A 19,229-nucleotide genomic window follows, 5' to 3' on the forward strand; every position below is an offset into this window, starting at 1 on the left:
CTGCAGAGCTGTGCTTCGGGCTCCTAGCCCCTACTGCTGGCCATGGGGCGCCAACACTGGCTGCATGGCCGCACTCCACAGCTGCCCTGCCTCTTCCACCGAGCTCCCCCCTCCATCTCCTCTCCTCCCTCTTCCTCCCTGAGCTTGAATGCTGAACATGAGACATTTGCGGTGCTCCAGAAGCTCTAGGAGGGTGGAGGAGGAATTACCAGAGTTGTTGACTCGAGTCCCATGACTTGAACTCAAGACCAACTTAAGTCTCCTAGGTGACTCAACTTGAGACTCAACTCGGGTTCATTGTTTGTGACTTGAGACTCAATTTGAGACTTGCTACTTTTGTTAAATCGATTTGATGAAAAAATTGTCCGAAACTGCTGATATTGATGGCTTATATAAAAGTGACTTGACATTTTTTAAATTAAGACTTGAGGCTTGACTTGGGACTTGACTTGAAAGTGACTTTAGGGACTCGAGACTCGACTTGAGACTTGAACTGCAGTGACTTGAAACTCAACTTGGACTTGACAATGACGACTTGAAGCCAACAGTGGGAATTACTGAGCCTAGCGCACCCAGCTTTTCCCACTCTATGTTCCAGCCCCTGCAGCACCCTGAGAAGCCACATCAGGGAAGTCACGAGAGGAGGGAAGTCCAGTGTAGAGAGGTCCAACCTGTAATAAAGAGCAGAGGAGAATTCTAAACACTCACAGCCAGGTTTGCAGATAGCGATCTCCCTGTCTGCCTTGCAAAACACAGAGAGCCCCCTAGGGAGTAACTTTGCATCACCAGAAAGAGACCTAATGACTGACAAGTTATGCTCAGCAGGGTCACACGGTCCAAATGACCTAATGCTGATAATAGTTATTGAAGACAGGTCCCCATTCTGGGCTCTCCTGCATTCCTAGAGGACACAGGAATTTGCAACCTGTTAAAGAATGTAAGTTGGGTGCCCAGTGCCACCATCTGTCATGTTGTCTGTAATAGTCTTGAAAATGGTTTGGTCCATTAAACACTCACAAACAATTTTCAGTACCAGTTGATTGGTGGTAGGTGAACCCAAGAACAGCCACACTGGGTCAGACCAACGGTCCATCTAGCCCAGTATCCTGTCTGCCGACAGCGGCCAATACCAGATGCCCCAGAGGGAGGGATCTAATTAATTGTTAATTGAACAGTTGATATAATTGACAACTTTTCATAGAATCAGACTACTTGAAGTGGAAGGGACCCTGAGAGATCATCAAGTCCAGGCCCCTGCCCTCATGGGAGGGCCAAGCATCCCTGATAGATCATCCCTGACAGGTGTCTGTCTAACCTGCTTTTGTGGAATCTCCATCACTGGAGATACTTAACCTCCCAGGTTTTTGTCAGCAGCAAGGTTATTTTACTAGTGTAGATGGACATTGAGTGGGTGGCTTATATGCTGTGGTTAGAGTAGAGAGAGTCAAAGGCTGTATCCCTCCAAAATGTTTTCTCCTGTTTCCCTCTCCAAAGCTCCTCCTACAGTAGCAATAGCAGCAGCACTAGTACAGGCTGCGGACAAATGTCTGAATCAGCTTATTATCTAGACACAGCAGTTACAGCATCCACGCCTCTTCTGCACTGGAGGAAGCTTTGAGGGGGGGGGGGAAAGTCTGGTGTAATTACACCTTTAGCAGGTGGCATGTCTGTATCCACATGGAGTGATCTGATGTGGGGGCTGCAAATGCACAGCAGCTGTGTGTTTGCTGAGAGTCCTGTGTTGCACTGATGTGGCCTAACCTAGCCGGTGCTGAGAGTAAGCACTGCTTGCTGAGAGCTGCACAGAAGATGTCATACACTAAGAACCTCAGTATCTCTGCTGCATGCTATTGACTGCTATCCATTGACACCATATCTATTAACTATCTACATGTATACTGACATCTCTCTTAGAGAACACTCTAGTAGCCTGCAGTGGGAAAAGATGTTACAGGTGAACAAATGTTTCTTAGGGACATGACTGATGCTGCCAATCTCAATTCACTTATAACCTGATGCCAATGAAAACCCTTGTTCCTAGAGGTGAAATGCATTAGCCTCTCAATCCCAGACTCCCCAGGTCACAGGATCTCCATCGCTGTGGGGTGTTGTAAGGACTAGATATTGGTTTTAGGATATTATCATTTTAATGTGCCCTGGTTTGTTTTTTACAGCTGCAGCACTGACATTAATTTGTGTTTGAGATTTTGTTGTTTTACAACTAGCCCAGCTAACCAATGAATTCTCGCTTACATACATAAAAGGGGAAGGGTGAAAAAAAGCACTGAAATGTTTAAAACTTGAGTAAAACATTACTGGAGTAATCTTTCATAGCTCCTCTCTCTATGTCAGTAGTCACCAACCAGTAGATCAGTATCTACTGGTAGAACCTGGAACCTCTGACAGGTGATCCTGTCTGGTTTGGCCAAGAGGCTATCAAGTGCCAGCACTTCAGTTCCCCCTCCCTCCACTGCTACACATCTCCTGCCCTTTGCCTTGGAGCTGCCCCTCCCCCTGGGGAGCCTCTTGCTTGCTGGGCAGGGCAGAGGAGGGAGAGAGCCTGCCCTGACAGTTGGTTCCTGCCACGGTTAAGGAATGAGACTCAAGAGAATTTCTGGGCTCTTGTGAGGCATTTGTGAATCCAGTGGTGACTCATGACCCTGTAGTCCTAGCTGGTTGTTGCCCTTAAAAGCTGCACCAGAAATACTTGTGTGAACACAGGAGCTTTTAATAAAGCTGAGAGTAGTGGGTGCGTGTGCCACAAGATGGTTATTGCTTACCGATCTTCTCAGGTCACCTGCTGTCTCCTGATTTCCATAACAATCATGGACACCCAGGGAACATCTACACAAGAGGGCTAGTGTTGGAATAAGCTACACACCTTGAGCTACGTCAATCGCGTTTGCTTAAGTCGAAATAGCTTAATTTGGCTTTTGGTGCTGTCTACACAGCAGGAAGCCGAAGGAAGAACACTCTCCCTTCCACTTCCCTTACTCCTCGTGAAACGAGTTACAGGAGTCAGAGTAAGAAGTCCTCCAGCTCAACATTATTTCGAAGTAGTGGCTTGTAGTGTAGATGTGCACTATGTTATTTAGGAATAATGTCACTTATACCAAAATAATGCTGCAGTGTAGACACAGCTCCAGGGGCATAACCACAGGTGGGCTGAATACGCCATGGCCCACCTACTTTACACCCAGACCCACCCCCCTCCAGCCTATCTGGTGAGCCAGCCATGAAAAGGGACCAAGGTGCTGGGGCTTACCCTGCTCCACCCCAACACTTCGGCTGGGGAGCCGGGCTGGCGCTCACTCCACTCCACCTGGCGAGCCAGACAAGGAGTGGAGCCAGGTCTTGCTCCCCACATCCCTCAGTCTTGCCCACCCACCCAAAGTTGGGACCCACCCAAGTGGGTCCTTCTGACTAGGCCTCTGGGACACCTTGAAAATTGCTATCTCCTTTTGTATATGCATATCCTGGCAAGCTGACCTAAGCAGAGCTGCTTGTAAATCAGTTCCAGGAGCAATTCCCTCCCCACTAGCCAGCACTAAAGAGTGGGGGATCCCTGTACAAGTGAACTTTCATTTTCACTAGTGCCCTATATGGCTGATATTTCTTTGATGCATACATTGAGTTTAGAGAATTACTGCAGCATATGGCTAGCACGCCACACTTCATATATTATCCATCACATTACAGACTCCTGCCACGTGTCCCTGATGCAGCCAGCGGAAAGCTCAGCCGAAAGCCTGTCAAGTGATTCCCTCCAATCTCTCTCTCTGCAAATAGGTCTGCAGTTGGGCTCACGTTTGTTCCAGAAAGTTGGCAATAAATGGAGGAGAAGGCAACATGATGAAATCAACTACAAAAAGGACAGTGGGAAAGAAACTTGGGTGGGAAAGAAGGTTGCTCCTGGCTGTGCATGGAAGAGGAGAGAGGTAAAGGGAGGGCTGGCATTCGGGTTAAGAAACAAAGCATGCTTAAGAGGAGAGAGAAATGATCCATTAGATTGTTTCATGAGTGTTATCCCAGGAGTCTGGGTGACATTCAGATTGGATGATTGTAGCCTGACCTACCTATAACTCCCCCTGTGGTTTCAGTTGGCCTTTGCATCAGAGCCCTGTGTGGATACAAAATGTGTATCCACATCCATATCCACAAAAATGAGCTGTGGATATAAAGAGATACGCGGATTTGCAGGGCTCCACTTTGCATTCTTAGCTGAACTGTAGCGTTCCCACCCATAGGAGGCTGGAGCGCCACAAAGTGACTCCTGTCCAGGCTCTATATGTGGGTTTTGATATGTTTACCGTTGCTGTGATATCTAAGTGCCTATTGCAGACCTTCCGTGGGCAACAGTCCCTTTTGAAATCAGCAGGGCTGCATTGGGTTTCAGAAGAATGCGTATCTGGAGGTACAGCTGTGTATTTTAACCAAGAGTTGGGTGTCTCATCCATGTCCCTCTCCACTGCTAAGATTGTACAGCAGATAAGAAAGGAGGGGATGGGATGGAAAGAGCCAACCCTGCCTGCGACCCAACACTCCCTTACAACTTCACTCTCAGCGAATGGCAGCACTCGTCCTGGGGGGTGACCTGGATCTAGTGAGCTTTATGCCACTTCCAGGACAGACAGAAGTTATTTAATTCTATCACAAGGGTTCCATGTTTGTAGTCTGGGCCATCCCAAGAGGAGCCGTGCTGGCATGCAGGGAACACGATGATAGCATTACCATTGGGAGAAGCCCTGTCCTGTGGGAGAGGCCTGCTAAAGCAGGAGGGCTGGGTCCTGTGATTTTCTTCTGGTGATTTATGTTGTGGGAGTGCCTCGCAGCACCAAGCTCCATGCTGGGCACTGTACAGATGCAGAGTAAGAGGTTTTAGTAAATCACAGCGATTAAAGAAGTCATCGGATGTGTCTGTGCAACAATGAGGATAACAACAACAACAACGGGAGCTTTTCATGTATGTTGTCAGGATGTGTTAGGCAGAGAGTGCCATAGGTGCCCAGAGTACTCTGCAGCCAGGAATAAAAAGACAAGGTGACTGAGCCTTAAATTGCACATCTGGGCATGCTTTGGAGAGGCAATTTATTGATACCATAAATTACAGCTTTTTAAAGCAGAATGTTTGGGAGCCTAGGAACAAGGATGTAACCAATTGAGGGCCTATTCAGAAGTACTTTTCAGGCAGAATTCCTGCCGTGTCCCTCATGGTGGAGAAGAAAGAAGGCTAGGCTATATGGATGTAAAGGGGATTCTTCATCAGTGCTGCTGGATGCAAACAGACCCCATGGTTTTTTGACCTTCCAGCCCCTATATAGCCTAACACAGCCTGTGCTGCCTCATCTCACCACACAGCATCTCCCTAAGCAGCCCAGGATTACACTTCAAGTCCTAGGACCAAATGTGTATGGGAGGGGGGGTCCTTATCCTGTGCTCAGTTAACACCCCACAGAGGTCTGTGGTTTTGTACCTCGATGCATCCATAAGAACTACAGGGGTTGGTTCCTTACTGGTGCCGGTGAGGATTTTTAACAGACCTATTATTATTATTGATTGTTACTTTATTTCTTGTTAGGATTTGTGTGTGGCAGGACTTACAATGTGCTGGATACTTGCCAGGCATTCAGGAAGGGGGACAGTCCCTGCCTTTGGGTTCTCATAGTCTAAGGACAGACAAGGAGGTAGACACAGGGGAAGATGTTTTATAGGAGTCAGCTAGATTCAGTTGATTTACAGCCAGGAAGTAAATGTAAGAGCTGCAGTGGGCAAGAAGGACAACTGCACCGTGAAACTCGATCTCATAATTGAGGGTGACCGCCCCAGAGGGTAACTCAGAATTGACTCACTTCCAATGGCCGAGATTTAAAACTCTCGATGAGCCAGCTAACAGTGGGCTAAGGGTAAAAGCAAAAGAATGCATAAAAGCCCTGGAGTTGGCGTGGGGGTCACTTATGACTCCGTATTAGAGGCCCAGATGGCTCTGCTGCAAGCAGCAAAACTGGGTACAAAAAGGAAGCAGCACCTTCCAAGTTACAAGGAAGAGTGGAGGAGTGTATAAGGGCTAATTAAGCATTTTTGTAAAAATGGGAAATCTGCCCAAAGAGCTGACCTAGCTGGGATCACGTGTAATGGCAGGTGAGGGGTAAATTGGAAAGGAAGAGGTGTTCTGAAAACATGAGACTGAGAGACTCATAGTAGAGGCTTCTGTTCTGATCCTTTAAAAGCGTGTCGGCTGCATGTGCAACTGTGGGTTGCCTTGAGATCACCAAGGGGGCAGTAATTAATGAGGCTGATGAAACAGCCAAGCAAGTCAATGGGCTTTTTTTTATAAAGAGCACGCAGAGACTTTTTTCCCCCAAAAGATGCTTTTACTGAGCAATCCAAGTTAGGGTTAGGCAGGAGGAACTGCTGGATGCTCTCAGGTACTTATATAGCCCTAAGCATTATAGCATCTGAGCAGCTCACAATCTGTAAGACTTGTATCCTCAAACAGGCCTGTGTGGTAGGGCAGTGCTATTGTGCCCATTTTACAGATGGAGAATTGAGGCACAGAGAGACTTGCCCAAGGTAACATAAGAAGCCTGCAGACAAGTAGGGAATTGAACCTTGGTCTCCTGAGTGTCCGGTTAGAGTCCTAACAAGTAGCTCATCCTCATTCTCTTCATCCAGAGAAGAGCAACAAGAATGATTAAGGGTCTAGAGAACATGAGCTATGAAGGAAGGCTGAAAGAACTGGGTTCGTTTAGTTTAGAACATGATAGCAGTTTTCAGGTACCTAAAAGGGTGTCATAAGGAGGAGGGAGAAAACTTGTTCATCTTGGCTTCTGAGGATAGAACAAGAAGCAATGGGCTTAAACTGCAGCAAGGGAGGTTTAGGTTGGACGTAAGGAAAAAGTTCCTAACTGTTAGGGTGGTTAAACTCTGGAATACATTTCCCAGGGAGGTTGTGGAATCTCCATCTGTGGAGATATTTAAGAGTAGGTCAGATAAATGTCTATCAGGGATGGTCTAGACAGTACTGGGTCCTGCCATGAGGTCAGGGGCTGGACTCGATGACCTCTCGAGGTCCCTTCCAGTCCTAGTATTCTATGATTCCTCTCAAACAAGTTACTCAAAATGGGGCTTATTCTACAAGCCTAAGATTGAAAAGCTTTGTGCTCTACCACCTGTGCTAGGCAGGCAGTGTTTCCTTTGGTTGCTATTACAGAGGGGAACCCTGTTCACACCAAATGGACTTGTGCTTAGGTTGTAAGAGGAAAGCAGATCCTACATGTGCTGCCCACCCCCTTCTGCTACTATTCCCTGAAGCTCCAAAACTCTCCAGCGCCATATGGTTTTTTGAGAGCTATGAGGGTTGCCATCTAGAAGGGGTAAATCTAGGAAGTTTCTCTGACCCAGGTGGATACTGCCTCCTCATGGCTTCAAAGCTGCAGATTGTATGCCATACATATCCATTTATCCAAATAACCTGGGGGACAACTTTTGGGTAACTGGGAAGTTGGCTAAATGGGACCCACACTTTGATTGATACAGAAATATGAGGAACAAAAGGAGTAATGCAGGCGGTTGCTTAATATTTTCTACTTTATTATAGTAAAAAATTGAGTTGTTGAGTTTATCATCAAATTTGGTGTTACAACCCAACCAGCATTAAATTAAAATTATGTTCACAGTGGTTTTAATACAGGTGAGGTGTTTTCATAAACTCAGTAAAGTTATGGTTGTTGTTGTTGTTTAACTCTCCAGAAAAGAACAAAGAATTAAGCATTAAAAGAACAAAGCGGTAGATTAGGGCTAATAGAGCTAAGAGGCTATTTCACAAATCATTAGTGGGCGATAGGGATACACTGTGGATTTGACTAACCAGGATTTCTGTGTAAAGAAAATTCAGATATCTAGAATTGCACCATAATTCCACTGACAGGGAAGATAGATACATGCATAGTATTTTATTATTTTTATTGCTATTACTACCCAAAGTTATGGATCAGCTTGAGAAACTCAAATGCAGTAAATCATTGAGGCTGACTGAATAGTGTTAGGCTGAGGCTATGCGGTAAACGAATGTATGAAATATAGTGATGACAACAGCCTATGACGGATCCTTAAAAACAGCCTCTCTTCCTGAGGAGTGCAGAGTCACTAATAACAGGGACAGATTCGGTGAGAAGCCACAGTTAGTCACGGGGAGATCAGCACCTCACAGGTCCAGTGCTGTATATTTTTAGAGAAGGAACCGCAATTCTGTGGATAAAGAATGGGACTGGAGGCTAGAACCCCTACATCTATTCCCAGCTTAACCATGAACTCATGCTGTTGTTTCCCATCTCTTCCCTTCCCCATCTGTGAAACGATAATGGATTGCCTCTTAGGGACACGTGGAGGTAAATTCATGTCTGCAAAGTGCTTCGGGATCCTTGATTGGGCAAGGACACAGGCATGCAAATACCCATTATTTTTAAAATAAGCCAAAGGAAATCCTGAAGACTGAAAGCCTATGAGCTTCCTCTCAGTTCCAGCCAAACGGATTGAGAAGCTAATTAAAGACAGAGTTGTACAACACTTGGATAAGTATAACATGACAGGATCAATCCAGTGTGGCTTCCGTAAGGGCAAATTACGCCTCTCTGAGCTGAGATTTTTTTCGAGTTAATAAAATAGGAGATAAAGCTGATCCCCAGCAGACAAAATGTACTTGGATTTCCGTAAAGCTTTTGATAAGGTCCTTCGTACAAATTTATTAAGGGAAATAAATAGCCATGGGATAAGGGGCAAGGTCTTGTCATGGATTAGAACCTGGTTAAGCATTAGGAAACAAAGCGCAGTAAAGAACACTCGCCTCCTTAGCATGGAGAGAAGTTAATAGTCAAAGTCAATAGTCAGAGTGGTGTTATTTAATCCGCTCTGCAGTGTGTGGGCAGCATGTTGGTAGTGTAATAATGACTCTGAGCTGTTTTGATTGGTTAAAAACCAAGAGGATTGTTTAAAAAAAAATCCTCCAGCAGTCATTTTGAGCAGGTTCCTTTTCCAACCTGATCTACAAGCACAGTCCACCTGCTATGCGGGGGTCCAAATTCACCCTTTCCTGGCATTTAAGCTTCATTAACACAGACATCAACACAGGTTGGACCTCTCAGGTCTGACACCCTCGTGACCTGACTGGTCCCAGATGAGAGATTTTGCTGGACCAGGGGAGGAAATTTCTGGCCCTCCTGCTGCCAGCTCCCCCGACCCTGTCCTCCACATAGGCTTCCTGGCTCCCACCACAGCCCAGCTAAGCTGCCAGCTGTCCCTTGCAGTCCAGCTGATCCAAGTGCTGGGCTTCTGGCTCCTGCCCCCCCCCCCCCATTCCTGCTGGTCTGCATGTCACCCTCCCCCTTCTCCCCCCCCAAATATCACACCAGCCTTCTCCTCCACCCCCACAGAGCACCAGGACTCTCTGATCCTGGAACATCTGTGGACCCTGGATGTTTCGGGACCAGAGAGTTCCGGTTTATAGAGATGCGACCTGTAATACAATAACAGAGCTCAGCTCAAGAGTTCTCCCTAGGCTTGGCTGGTCCTAGGGTTTCTCCCTCTGAGCTGTTCGCCAACTGGTTCTACTAACCCAGTGATATTCAGACTGAGGAGCATGAGTCACAAGTGGCTCTTTTATGCATCTCCTGTGGCTCTTTGCAGCACAATATTAAAACACTGTGATTTTATTATTAGTTATTAAGTAATTGGGGTGTTTTTACTGTTGTTAACCAATTAAGTTATTTGCACTATTATTAGCTTGTTTAGTGTTAGAAATATACATACACATTTTTCCTGACATAGTGTTTAAATATGAATCTATAGTACTATAGTAAATGAAACAATGAATTTACACTACTGTGGCTCTTTAGGGAAATATCTGTTGCTAAGCTGGCTAATGAACCACTGAGGTCTCAGTTTTGCTGTTCTGATCCAATGCCCCCCCTTACCAGGTGGAAGAACAAGTTGCCTGCCTTTGTGAGTCAGCAAAATTTTAAAAAGGTCCCAGGAGGCCTAGGGAGCAGGATACCAGATAAGACACAATGTGCATGAGCATAAGATAATGCAGACTGCAAAAAATAGAGTCCGCTTCAACCATACGTTGATGGGCTCTGAGCTCAAAAACACCTTGGAGGAAAGAGACTTGGAGTCATGGTGAGTAATTCACTAAAAGCTTTTTCACTGAGTAGCAGGAATTTAAAATGCATAGGAGATGTGCAGGTCCCTTTAAGGGACAAAAGTATAGAAAATATTATACAGATGATGTTATATTGAACAAGGGTTAAACCCACATTTAGGGCACTATATGGAATTACCTGAGGGAGCAAAGCCTGATTAGTACTCCCATGAGACTCACCTAAGAGAAGGGACTTGAAGCTGCAGTCAGTTGGATCAAATAGGACTTTTTATCGCCTCAGACTCACAAACTGTGGGAGCTCCATTTTCTGATTCTCCCTTTTTGATTCTCTGTTCCTTTTCTTTGCCTACGCTCCCTCTAATGTTCTTGAGTGTGCATTACACTTTCTCACTCTTCCTCTGTTCTCTTTAGCCCAAGATACTGCAAAAAGGCTGCATAAACTGGGATTACTAATTTAGCTTTCAGAGAGAAAAGAGCTAACAGGAGTTTAATTGGGTTATATAGGCTAATGAAGGGTACAATGTAAGCTGATCAGTCCCTCTTTTTTATGTTGTCCTGTCATACTAGAACAAGAGGTCACTCTGAAATGCTAATGGCAGCTTAATTTAGATCAAAGGCAAGGAGACACTTTTTCACACTGCAGGTAGTCAGTCTGTGAAATCCACACTGCCTCAGGAGGTCAGAAAGTCAAATGCAGTAGAAGGATTTTTAAAGGGCCTGGGTAATTTTTACAAACTAAAATAACTATTATTATTTATACCACAATAGCACCCCGTGAGCGGGGGGAGTCCCAATGTGCCAGATACTGTACAAATAAATAGTAGGAGATAGCCCTTTCCCAAAATTGCTTAAAGTCTAAATAGACAATGGGAGGTGTTGTATGCACATTTTTACAAATGAGGAGCAGAGCAATCAAGTGACCTGTCCAAGGCCACGCAGGAAATTGAGGCAGAATTGGGGGCCAAACTCAGGTTTCTTAAGTCCCAGAGCAATGCTTTAACCACAAACAAGACTATACTTTCTCTCTACGTTGATACCCAGTTTAGAGCAGATCTCCAACTCCCAAGAGTGATGTAGTGACAAGTAGTCCTGTAGCTCCTTATAGACTAACAGATGTATTGGAGCATAAGCTTTCGTGGGCAAAGACCCACTTCGTCAGATGCCTGCAGTGGAAATATCCAGAGGCAGGTATAAATATGCAGGCCAGAATCAGGCAAGAGTGGAGTGTTGCTTAGATATACGACTATGATAACTGGCTGAATTGTTGAATCCTTCTGTTAAGAAGCAAACAGAAAAGTTTCTACTGCATTTTAACTGATGTGACTGTTTGCAAATGATCTGAAGTCTCTATATGATACTGACATGAATTACCTCTAATGCTATGAAAACAACAAGTAGTCCTGTGGCACCACAGAGACATCTGAAGAAGTGGGTTTTACCCGCAAAAAACTCATGATACTATATATTTTTGTTAGTCTCTAAGTTGCCACAGGACTACTTGTTTTTAAAGTTACAAACTAACACATCTACCCCTCTGAGACTCTAATACTATGGTCACGGTTACAGGCTCTTTTGACCTATTTTCTGATTTCTCTAAGCACACCCCTCAGGTCTCATGCCTTTACCTCTACAAGGGAAGACTTTCACAATTCTCAGTCAGAGCCTGGACTGTAATTAGGGTTGCCAGGTGTCCGGTATTCACGCTCTTTGTCCGGTTAAAAAAAAATCAGAGAATATCGGACATGTATTCTCTGCTTTTTCTGGCTGCGCACCGGACGGAAGCCTGATGTGGGCTGGGGGAACGGCTGGAAGGCGGGGCCACGATCAGCGCTAGGAGCCTGTGATTGCACAGAAGCCTGGCAGGGGCGGGGGGAGTGGCTGGGACTCCCCCGCCCCCACCAGGCTTCTGCACAATCACAGGCTCTCAGCGCTGATCACGGCCCCACCTCCCAGCTGGGACTCCCAGCCACTCCCCCCACTTCTGATGCGCCCAGAGGAGCGACCGCAGCCCCGCCTCCGAGCTGGGCCTCCCAGGCTGGGAGGCGGAGCCACCATCGCTGGTCTGAGCCCGTCAGAAGGAACGGGGGCAGTGGCTGGGAGAGGCAGTACTTATTATCCCGCGCTCCTTTTTTTTTTTTTTTTTTTTTTTTGGCTTTACCAAAATACCGCGTGTCAGGTATTTTGGGAGGGACCATCTGGCAACCCTAGCTGTAATATGCTGCATACCAACAATGCTTACCCAGGCCTACAGACTGGGTCACAACACTTATGGGTTTTTCCTTTGGGAGTCCTAATTAATGGATACACAGAGACCCCACACAGCCTTCTGAAAGCCTAAATATTGTTTCATCCTAACAGCAGGAGCAAAGTGCAATGTAAAAAAAAAAAAAGGATTTTTAAACAACAAAGGTCTACACACATCTGTTTTACCACAAGTCCTAGTAAGGACTGTCTTACCCTAAACCCTACCTTCTGAAGATTTGGGTCTTAGTGTGTCCCCTTTAACTCTCTCTCTGTCATTCAGGGGCTGCTTTAAATCCCCCCAAAGTTTTTGTTCCTCCTTCTCCCATGCTTGGACTTGTTGGCCAAAACCAGTAGCCTGAGCTCCACAGGGGGCTGAGCCAGAGCATTCAAGGGAGTGGCTCTTGCATTTTGTGTGTGAAGTGATTTCTGCAAAGCATATATCAGAATCCGTCCCCCTTCCTAGGAACATTTCCTGACAAGTGCTAGTGAATTAACTCAATTTATGTGGGCTTGAAAGGCTTCAATTTTTTTTAGCAGTAAATGTAGGTAAACATTAATATCACTGTACACACAAGCCAACAGAAAAATATGTTCAAGATAATAGGCAGACTAAGAAGAATGTTGCCCGGAAATTTAGTAGAGTTTGATTTAAGGATATTTGTTGTATATTTTGACATGTGATGTTGATAATTTGTGTGTTAATGATAAAAAGGTTAACTTTTTTAATGTCAGTGTAAACTGTCTTTAAATAATATGAAGCCACCACAATCAGACCCCTCGGAATCTCCCAACATTTAAATATATCAAATAAAATCCTAAACATCAATATTATCTGTCAAAATGAGAGAACAATAAAAACAGAATTATGCCAACCCTAAATATATGCATACAGTACACATCCAAATAACCTGGCCAAGATTCAGTAATTGTAAATCATGGTAAGCAGCTCCAACTCCATCTCAGCCACAATAGTTCTCCAGCTACTCCATGCACTTCCCCTTCCCAGTGTTTGTGCCTCCCTTGAAATCAGAGGGCATATTTTAAAAACGGCACCCAGGATTTTTCTTCTAAGCACAGGGACATTTTGTATCTATATATCTAGTATATATTTGAGAGAGTTTTTGCATCTGTCTGTCTGTCCATCTGTGAGTCTGTTTGAGAACTCCACCTGAATGGTAAGAGCTAGGACCACCAAATTTGCTAAGCAGCTCCCTCGTATCATAACTTAAAGCAAGGTCAGGGTTTGGTTGTGCTACGACAGTGGGTGGAATGTGATTGTTTACCATCAAACTGAAAGGGAGGGCTGAGCTAGCAGGGACAGTTCTACACCACAATGACCACAGAGGGGCAGCCAGCAGCCAGGCAGTGTGACCCCTACTGCCATGGAGAGCTGGCTTTAACAGCTGGGCTGTGTGGCTCCCACTGCCCCTTGGAAGCAGCCCTCTGGTTAGCTGCCCCCATCTCATGCCCTGAGATCCGCCCACCTCCCAAACCTGGCCCTGACTCCTGCACCTCCACCCTTTGTCCTGAGCCCCTCCTGCACCTCCTCCCCCACACCAGCTTTCTGCCCTGAGCCCCTCCTCACTCCCTCCCACCAACCTCCTGCCTTGTAGGAGCCGAGCAATGCCAGGTTATTAAATCTTCTAGTGTGGCTATACAGACACACACACTCTTGGTTATAAACTTGTGATACTCAAGCACATGGAGGAATATTCTGAAAATGGTTTCTCACACACACGCGCATGCTTGCCCACACATGTACATTCTCTCTCTTTCTCTTTATTATAATCACACACTATAAATCTCACAGTTATCTAAAACTTCATTGTCACAATTACCATGATACCATCATAATCACCTGATAGGAATATGTAGCACCATAGCTCCTACTAATCTATGTAGTAGCCAGTCTCCCTCCATATCAGTACTAGGTAGAAAGGATGGCTAAATGGCCAAAATGCTAAGTCTACAGTATTTCAACTTTCTGAATCCTCAGGTTTCCAGTAGAATCAATTCCATCCTTCAAGTTTCTAGGGTAAATTAAACTCTGCATAGGTGTTTCTTTCAGGTTGAAGCCCTGCATGGGCATCAAAAACCCCATAAGGTGCTTTATACAGGCAGGGTTTTCTTATGGATTTGACCAAAGAGGTCTCTTCTTGTGGATAATTCTGGATGCTGCCTTCCAGAGAGGAGGTGCAGTGGAGTAGTTAGGGTGCTGGTCTCAGTGTGACATGGTGGACTAGGTGCTGAGACCCCTTGCTGGAGGCCTTGTGCTCCTCACATACCCCTTTCACCCAGAAAAGGGCAGTGGAGACATTCTCCAAGTTAAGTACAGTGGCTGTGCTGGAAACAGCCAATCAGGGCCCAGCAGCCTAGCATAAGAAGAGCTGCAAGAACAGCAGGAGTTCAGTTCCTTGCCAGAGCTGGAGGAGAGCAAATGGTTCCCTGGGCTGGTTGTTTGGGACTCCAATAGGACAAGGCCCTGAGGTAAAGGTGAAGAATGTTCTGGAGCCATGGAGAAGTGGCTCAGGAAATTACATCTCCAACACAGTTATTTAAAGGGAGATTTCAGACAGTAGCTCTCTACAGGATCATTGGACTGGAACCTGGAGTGGAGGATGGGTCCAGACTCCATCAGCTAGCCACTGGAGAAAGTGGCATAGACAGTGAGGCACCCCAGAGTGGAGAATTGAACTATAGCAACCCAGCTGAAGAGCTAGGGCTTATGAGGGCGTAAGAACAGCCATACTGGGTCAGATCAAAGGTCCATCTAGCCCAGTATCCTGTATTTCAACAGTGGTCAATGCCAGGTGTCTCCAATGATATGAACAGAACAGAGAATCATCAAATGATCCAACCTCTGTTGCCAGTTCCCAATCCTGACAAACAGAGGCTGGGTACATCACCCCTGCATGTCCTGGATAACAGCTATTGACCTATTTCCATTAATGTATCTAGTTCTTTTTGAACCCTGTTATAGTCTTGACCTTTTTCACAAAATCCTCTGGCAGGGAGTTCCATAGGTTGACTGTATTGAGTGAAAGGAAGTACTTCCTCTTGTTTGTTTTAAACCTTCTCCCTTTAAATTTCATTTGGTAGCCCCGAGTTCCAGTGTTACTCAAGGAGTGAATAACACTTGACCTTCTCCACATCAGTCATGATTTTGTAAATATCTGTACATCTCAGTCATATCTGCCCTTTAGTTGTCTCTTTTCCAAGCTGAAAAGTCCCAGTCTTATTAATCTCTCCTGATATGGCAGCTGTTCCATACCCCTAGTCATTTGTTGCCCATTTCTGAACCTTTTCCATTACTAATGTATATTTTTGAGATGAGACAAGCACCTCTGCGCACAGTATTCAAGAAGCGGACATACCATGGATTTCTATAGAGGCAATATATTTTCTTTCTTACCATGTATCCCCTTCTTAATGATTCCCAATATTCTGTTTGGTTTATTGACTGTTGCTACACACTGAGTGGATGTTTTCAGAGAACTATCCACAATGACTTTAAGATCTCTCTTCTGAGTGGTAACAGATAATTTAGACCCCATTAGTCTATATGTATAATTGGGATTATGTTTGCCAATATTCATTACTTTTCATTTATCAACATTGAATTTAGTCTGTCAATTTGTTTCCTGCTAAGTCCATTTGTGAGATCCTTTTGAAACTCTGCAGTCTGCTGTGGACTTAAATATCTTCAGCAATTTTGTATCATCTGCAAATTTTGTCACCTTGCTGATTACCCCTTTCTCCAAATCATTTATGAACTTGTTGAATAGGACTGGTCCCAGTACAGATCGTTAGGGAACAGCATTATTTACCTCTCTACATTATGAAAACTCATTGTTTCCTATCTTTTAACCAGTTATGAGAGAACCTTCCCTCTTATCCCATGACAACTTACTTTACTTTACTTAAGAGTCTTTGATGAGGGAACTTACAAAGGCTTTCTGGAAATCCACTTACACTGTATGCCCCTTGTCCATATGCTTTTTGATGTCCCTCAAAGTATTCTAGTAGATTTGGTGAGACATGATTTTCCTTTACAAAAACATGTTGACTCTTTGCCAACAAATTACATTCATCTATTTGTATGATGATTTTATTCGTTACTATAATTTCAACTAGTTTGCCCGGTACTGAAGTTAGCCTTACTGGCCTGTAATTCCCAGGATCACCTCTAGAGTCCTTTTTAACAGCTAATGTCTCATTAGCTATCCTCCAGGCATTTGGTACAGAAGCTGATTTAAAGGACATGTTACAAAACACACACAGTTATTCCGCAATTTCACATTAAAGTACCTTCAGAACTCAGGTAGTCCAGGTATACTTAGTTACTGTTTAGTTTATGAATTGGGTCCAAAACCGTCTCTGTTGACACCTCTCTCTGAGACAGTTCCTCAGATTTCTCACCTAAAAAGAAAACTCAGGTCTGGGAAACTCCCTCAGATCCTCAGCAATGAAGATTAATGCAAAGAATTCATTTAGTTTCTCTGCAATGGCTTTATCGTCTTCAAATGCTTTTTTTGCATCTTGATCAGTGGTCCAACTGCTTGGTTAGTAAGCTTCCTGGTAGTGGTGTACTTAAAAGATATTTTTGGGGGTAATACCTTTAGCTTTTGGCTAGCAGTTCCTCAGTTCTTTTTTGGCCTTTCCAATTACATTTTTACATTTCATTTGCCTGTGAATTTATGCTCCTTTCTAGTTTCCTCACTAGAATTTAATTTCCACTTTTTAAATGATGGCTTTTTGCCACACACTGCTTCTTTTTCTTTATTGTTTAGCGACAGTGGCATTTCTTTGGGTTCTCTTGCTATTTTTTTATTTAATTTGGAGTATACATTTAAGTTGAATCTCTGACACAGTGTTTTTAAAAAGTTTCCTTGCAACTTGCAGGGATTTCACTTTTGGCACTGGTGCTTTTTAGTATCTGTTTAACAAACTTTCTAATTTTGTGTAGTCCCCCTTTCTGAAATATTCACCTTTTGGACCAGATCTTGTGCTCCTCTTAAGACTAAATCAAGAATTGCCTCTGCTTTTGTGGGTTCCAAGATTAGCTGCTCCAAGAAGCAGTCATGTAAGAAAGATGTCAAGAATCTTTAACTGCATCTTATCCTGAGGTAATATGCAGGCAGTCAGTGTGGGGATAGTTGAAATCAACCATTATGACTGAGGGATTTTTTTTTTTAATTTCATAGCCACTCTAATCTCCCTGAGCATTTCACGGTCACTACCAACATCCTGATCAGGAGGTCAGTAATATATCGCTACTGCTATATTCTTCTTATTAGAGCATGTAATTACTATCCACAGAGATTGTATGATACAGTTTGGTTCATTTAAAATTTGTAATTCATTTGAGTCTATGCTTTCTTTCATGTACAAGAGCCGCTTCCCCACCAGCACAACCTGTTTTGTCCTTCCGATCTATCTTGTACCCTGGTATTACTGCATCCCATCAATTATCCTCATTCCACCAAGTTTCTGTGATGTTTATTATATCAATATCCTTGTTCTATACAAGACACTCTAATTCAGCCATCATATTATTGAAACTTCTAGCATTTATATATATGCACTTGAAAAACTTGTCCCTTTTTGGCTGTCTGTCATTACAAGATATGATTGAATGGATCGCTTTCATTTAACTATTTCTTGTCAGATCTTACCATATTTTATCACCTTCCATCCTCTCCTTACAAGGTTATACAGGATCTCCATTAATAGATCCTCTCCTTAAGAATGTGTTTATCCAATCCATGTGCTCCTCTGTACTCATCCGCTTTTCCCCAGCTCTTAGTTTAAAAACTGCTCTATGACCTTTTTAATGTTAAGTACCAGGAATCTGGTTCCATTTTGGTTTAGGTGGAGCCCATCCTTCCTGTATAGGCTCTCCCTTCCCCAAAAGTTTCCCCAGTTCCTAATAAATCTAAATCCCTCCTCCCTACACCATCATCTCATCCATGCATTGAGACCCTGTGGTTCTGCCTGTCTCCCTGGCTCTGTGTGTGGAAGTGGAAGCATGTCAGAGAACACTGTCATGGAGGTCTTGGACTTCAACCTCTTACCTAGCAGCCTAAATTTGGCCTCCAGGACCTGTCTCCATTCTTTCCTATGGCATTGGTACCTACCTGTACCATGACTACTGGCTCCTCCCCAGCACTACACATAAGAACATCTGGATTGTCTTGAGAGTTCCTCAGCCTTTGCATCAGACTGGCAAATCACCATGTGATTCATCTGATCATCTCAAACCCATCTATCTATGTTCTAATAGTTGAATCCTCATTACTAATACCTGTCTCTTCCTAATAACTCAAGTTTCCTCTCCCAGAGAGCAGGATTCCTTGTAAGGTGTGCACCCGTGTGGGCATGCACCAAGAGTTTCATTCCCACCCACTCCATCAGCAGAGCTGTACAACTGCTCCTGGGGCTGGGGCCATATGATGGATGACTGCCCACCTGAGGAGCAGCTGGACAGCGACCACATAGCCCATGTGGCAGCTGTCAGTGCTGGAGCCTGGGCTCTGATAATAAAAATAGCACCCTGGACCGGATCCAGCACATGGGGCAGCCACCTGCCATGTGGTCCAGCCCCTGGCAACAGCTGGGGCCACAGCTGCATGGCAGCTGCTGGGGCCAGGACCACAGTACTAAAAATAGCACTGTGGCCCCAGCTTGAATCCCAGATCACTGAGCGTGCTTCCCCGTGCGCTGGGACAGGAGCCAGGGCCACAGTGCTATTTTTAGTACTGCGATCTCAGCCCCAGCTGTCCCGCGGCTGGGCCATGTGGCAGGCAGCTGCCCCATGTGCTGGGACTGG

General features: G+C 44.7%; 1 protein-coding gene across 11 annotated transcripts in view; it reads left to right on the top strand.

The window, feature by feature from the left end:
• Positions 1-19,229, top strand: part of LSAMP (limbic system associated membrane protein) — a 1,540,275-nt gene that overhangs the window by 1,191,237 nt on the left and 329,809 nt on the right. Inside the window, exon 1 of one of the 11 annotated variants that reach the window (XM_075906376.1) lies at positions 3,800-3,938. The exons of 9 other annotated variants lie outside the window; for them this stretch is intronic. In XM_075906376.1, the coding sequence (XP_075762491.1) occupies positions 3,850-3,938 (89 nt within the window). In that variant the 5' untranslated portion in view covers positions 3,800-3,849. Of the gene's footprint in view, positions 1-3,799; positions 3,939-10,046; positions 10,174-19,229 lie in introns of those variants that run through there. One more of the 11 variants, XM_075906369.1, reaches the window with a different exon arrangement.

This window comes from Pelodiscus sinensis, chromosome 1 (genome assembly GCF_049634645.1).
Source record: "Pelodiscus sinensis isolate JC-2024 chromosome 1, ASM4963464v1, whole genome shotgun sequence".
NCBI classification, from domain to species: domain Eukaryota; kingdom Metazoa; phylum Chordata; order Testudines; family Trionychidae; genus Pelodiscus; species Pelodiscus sinensis.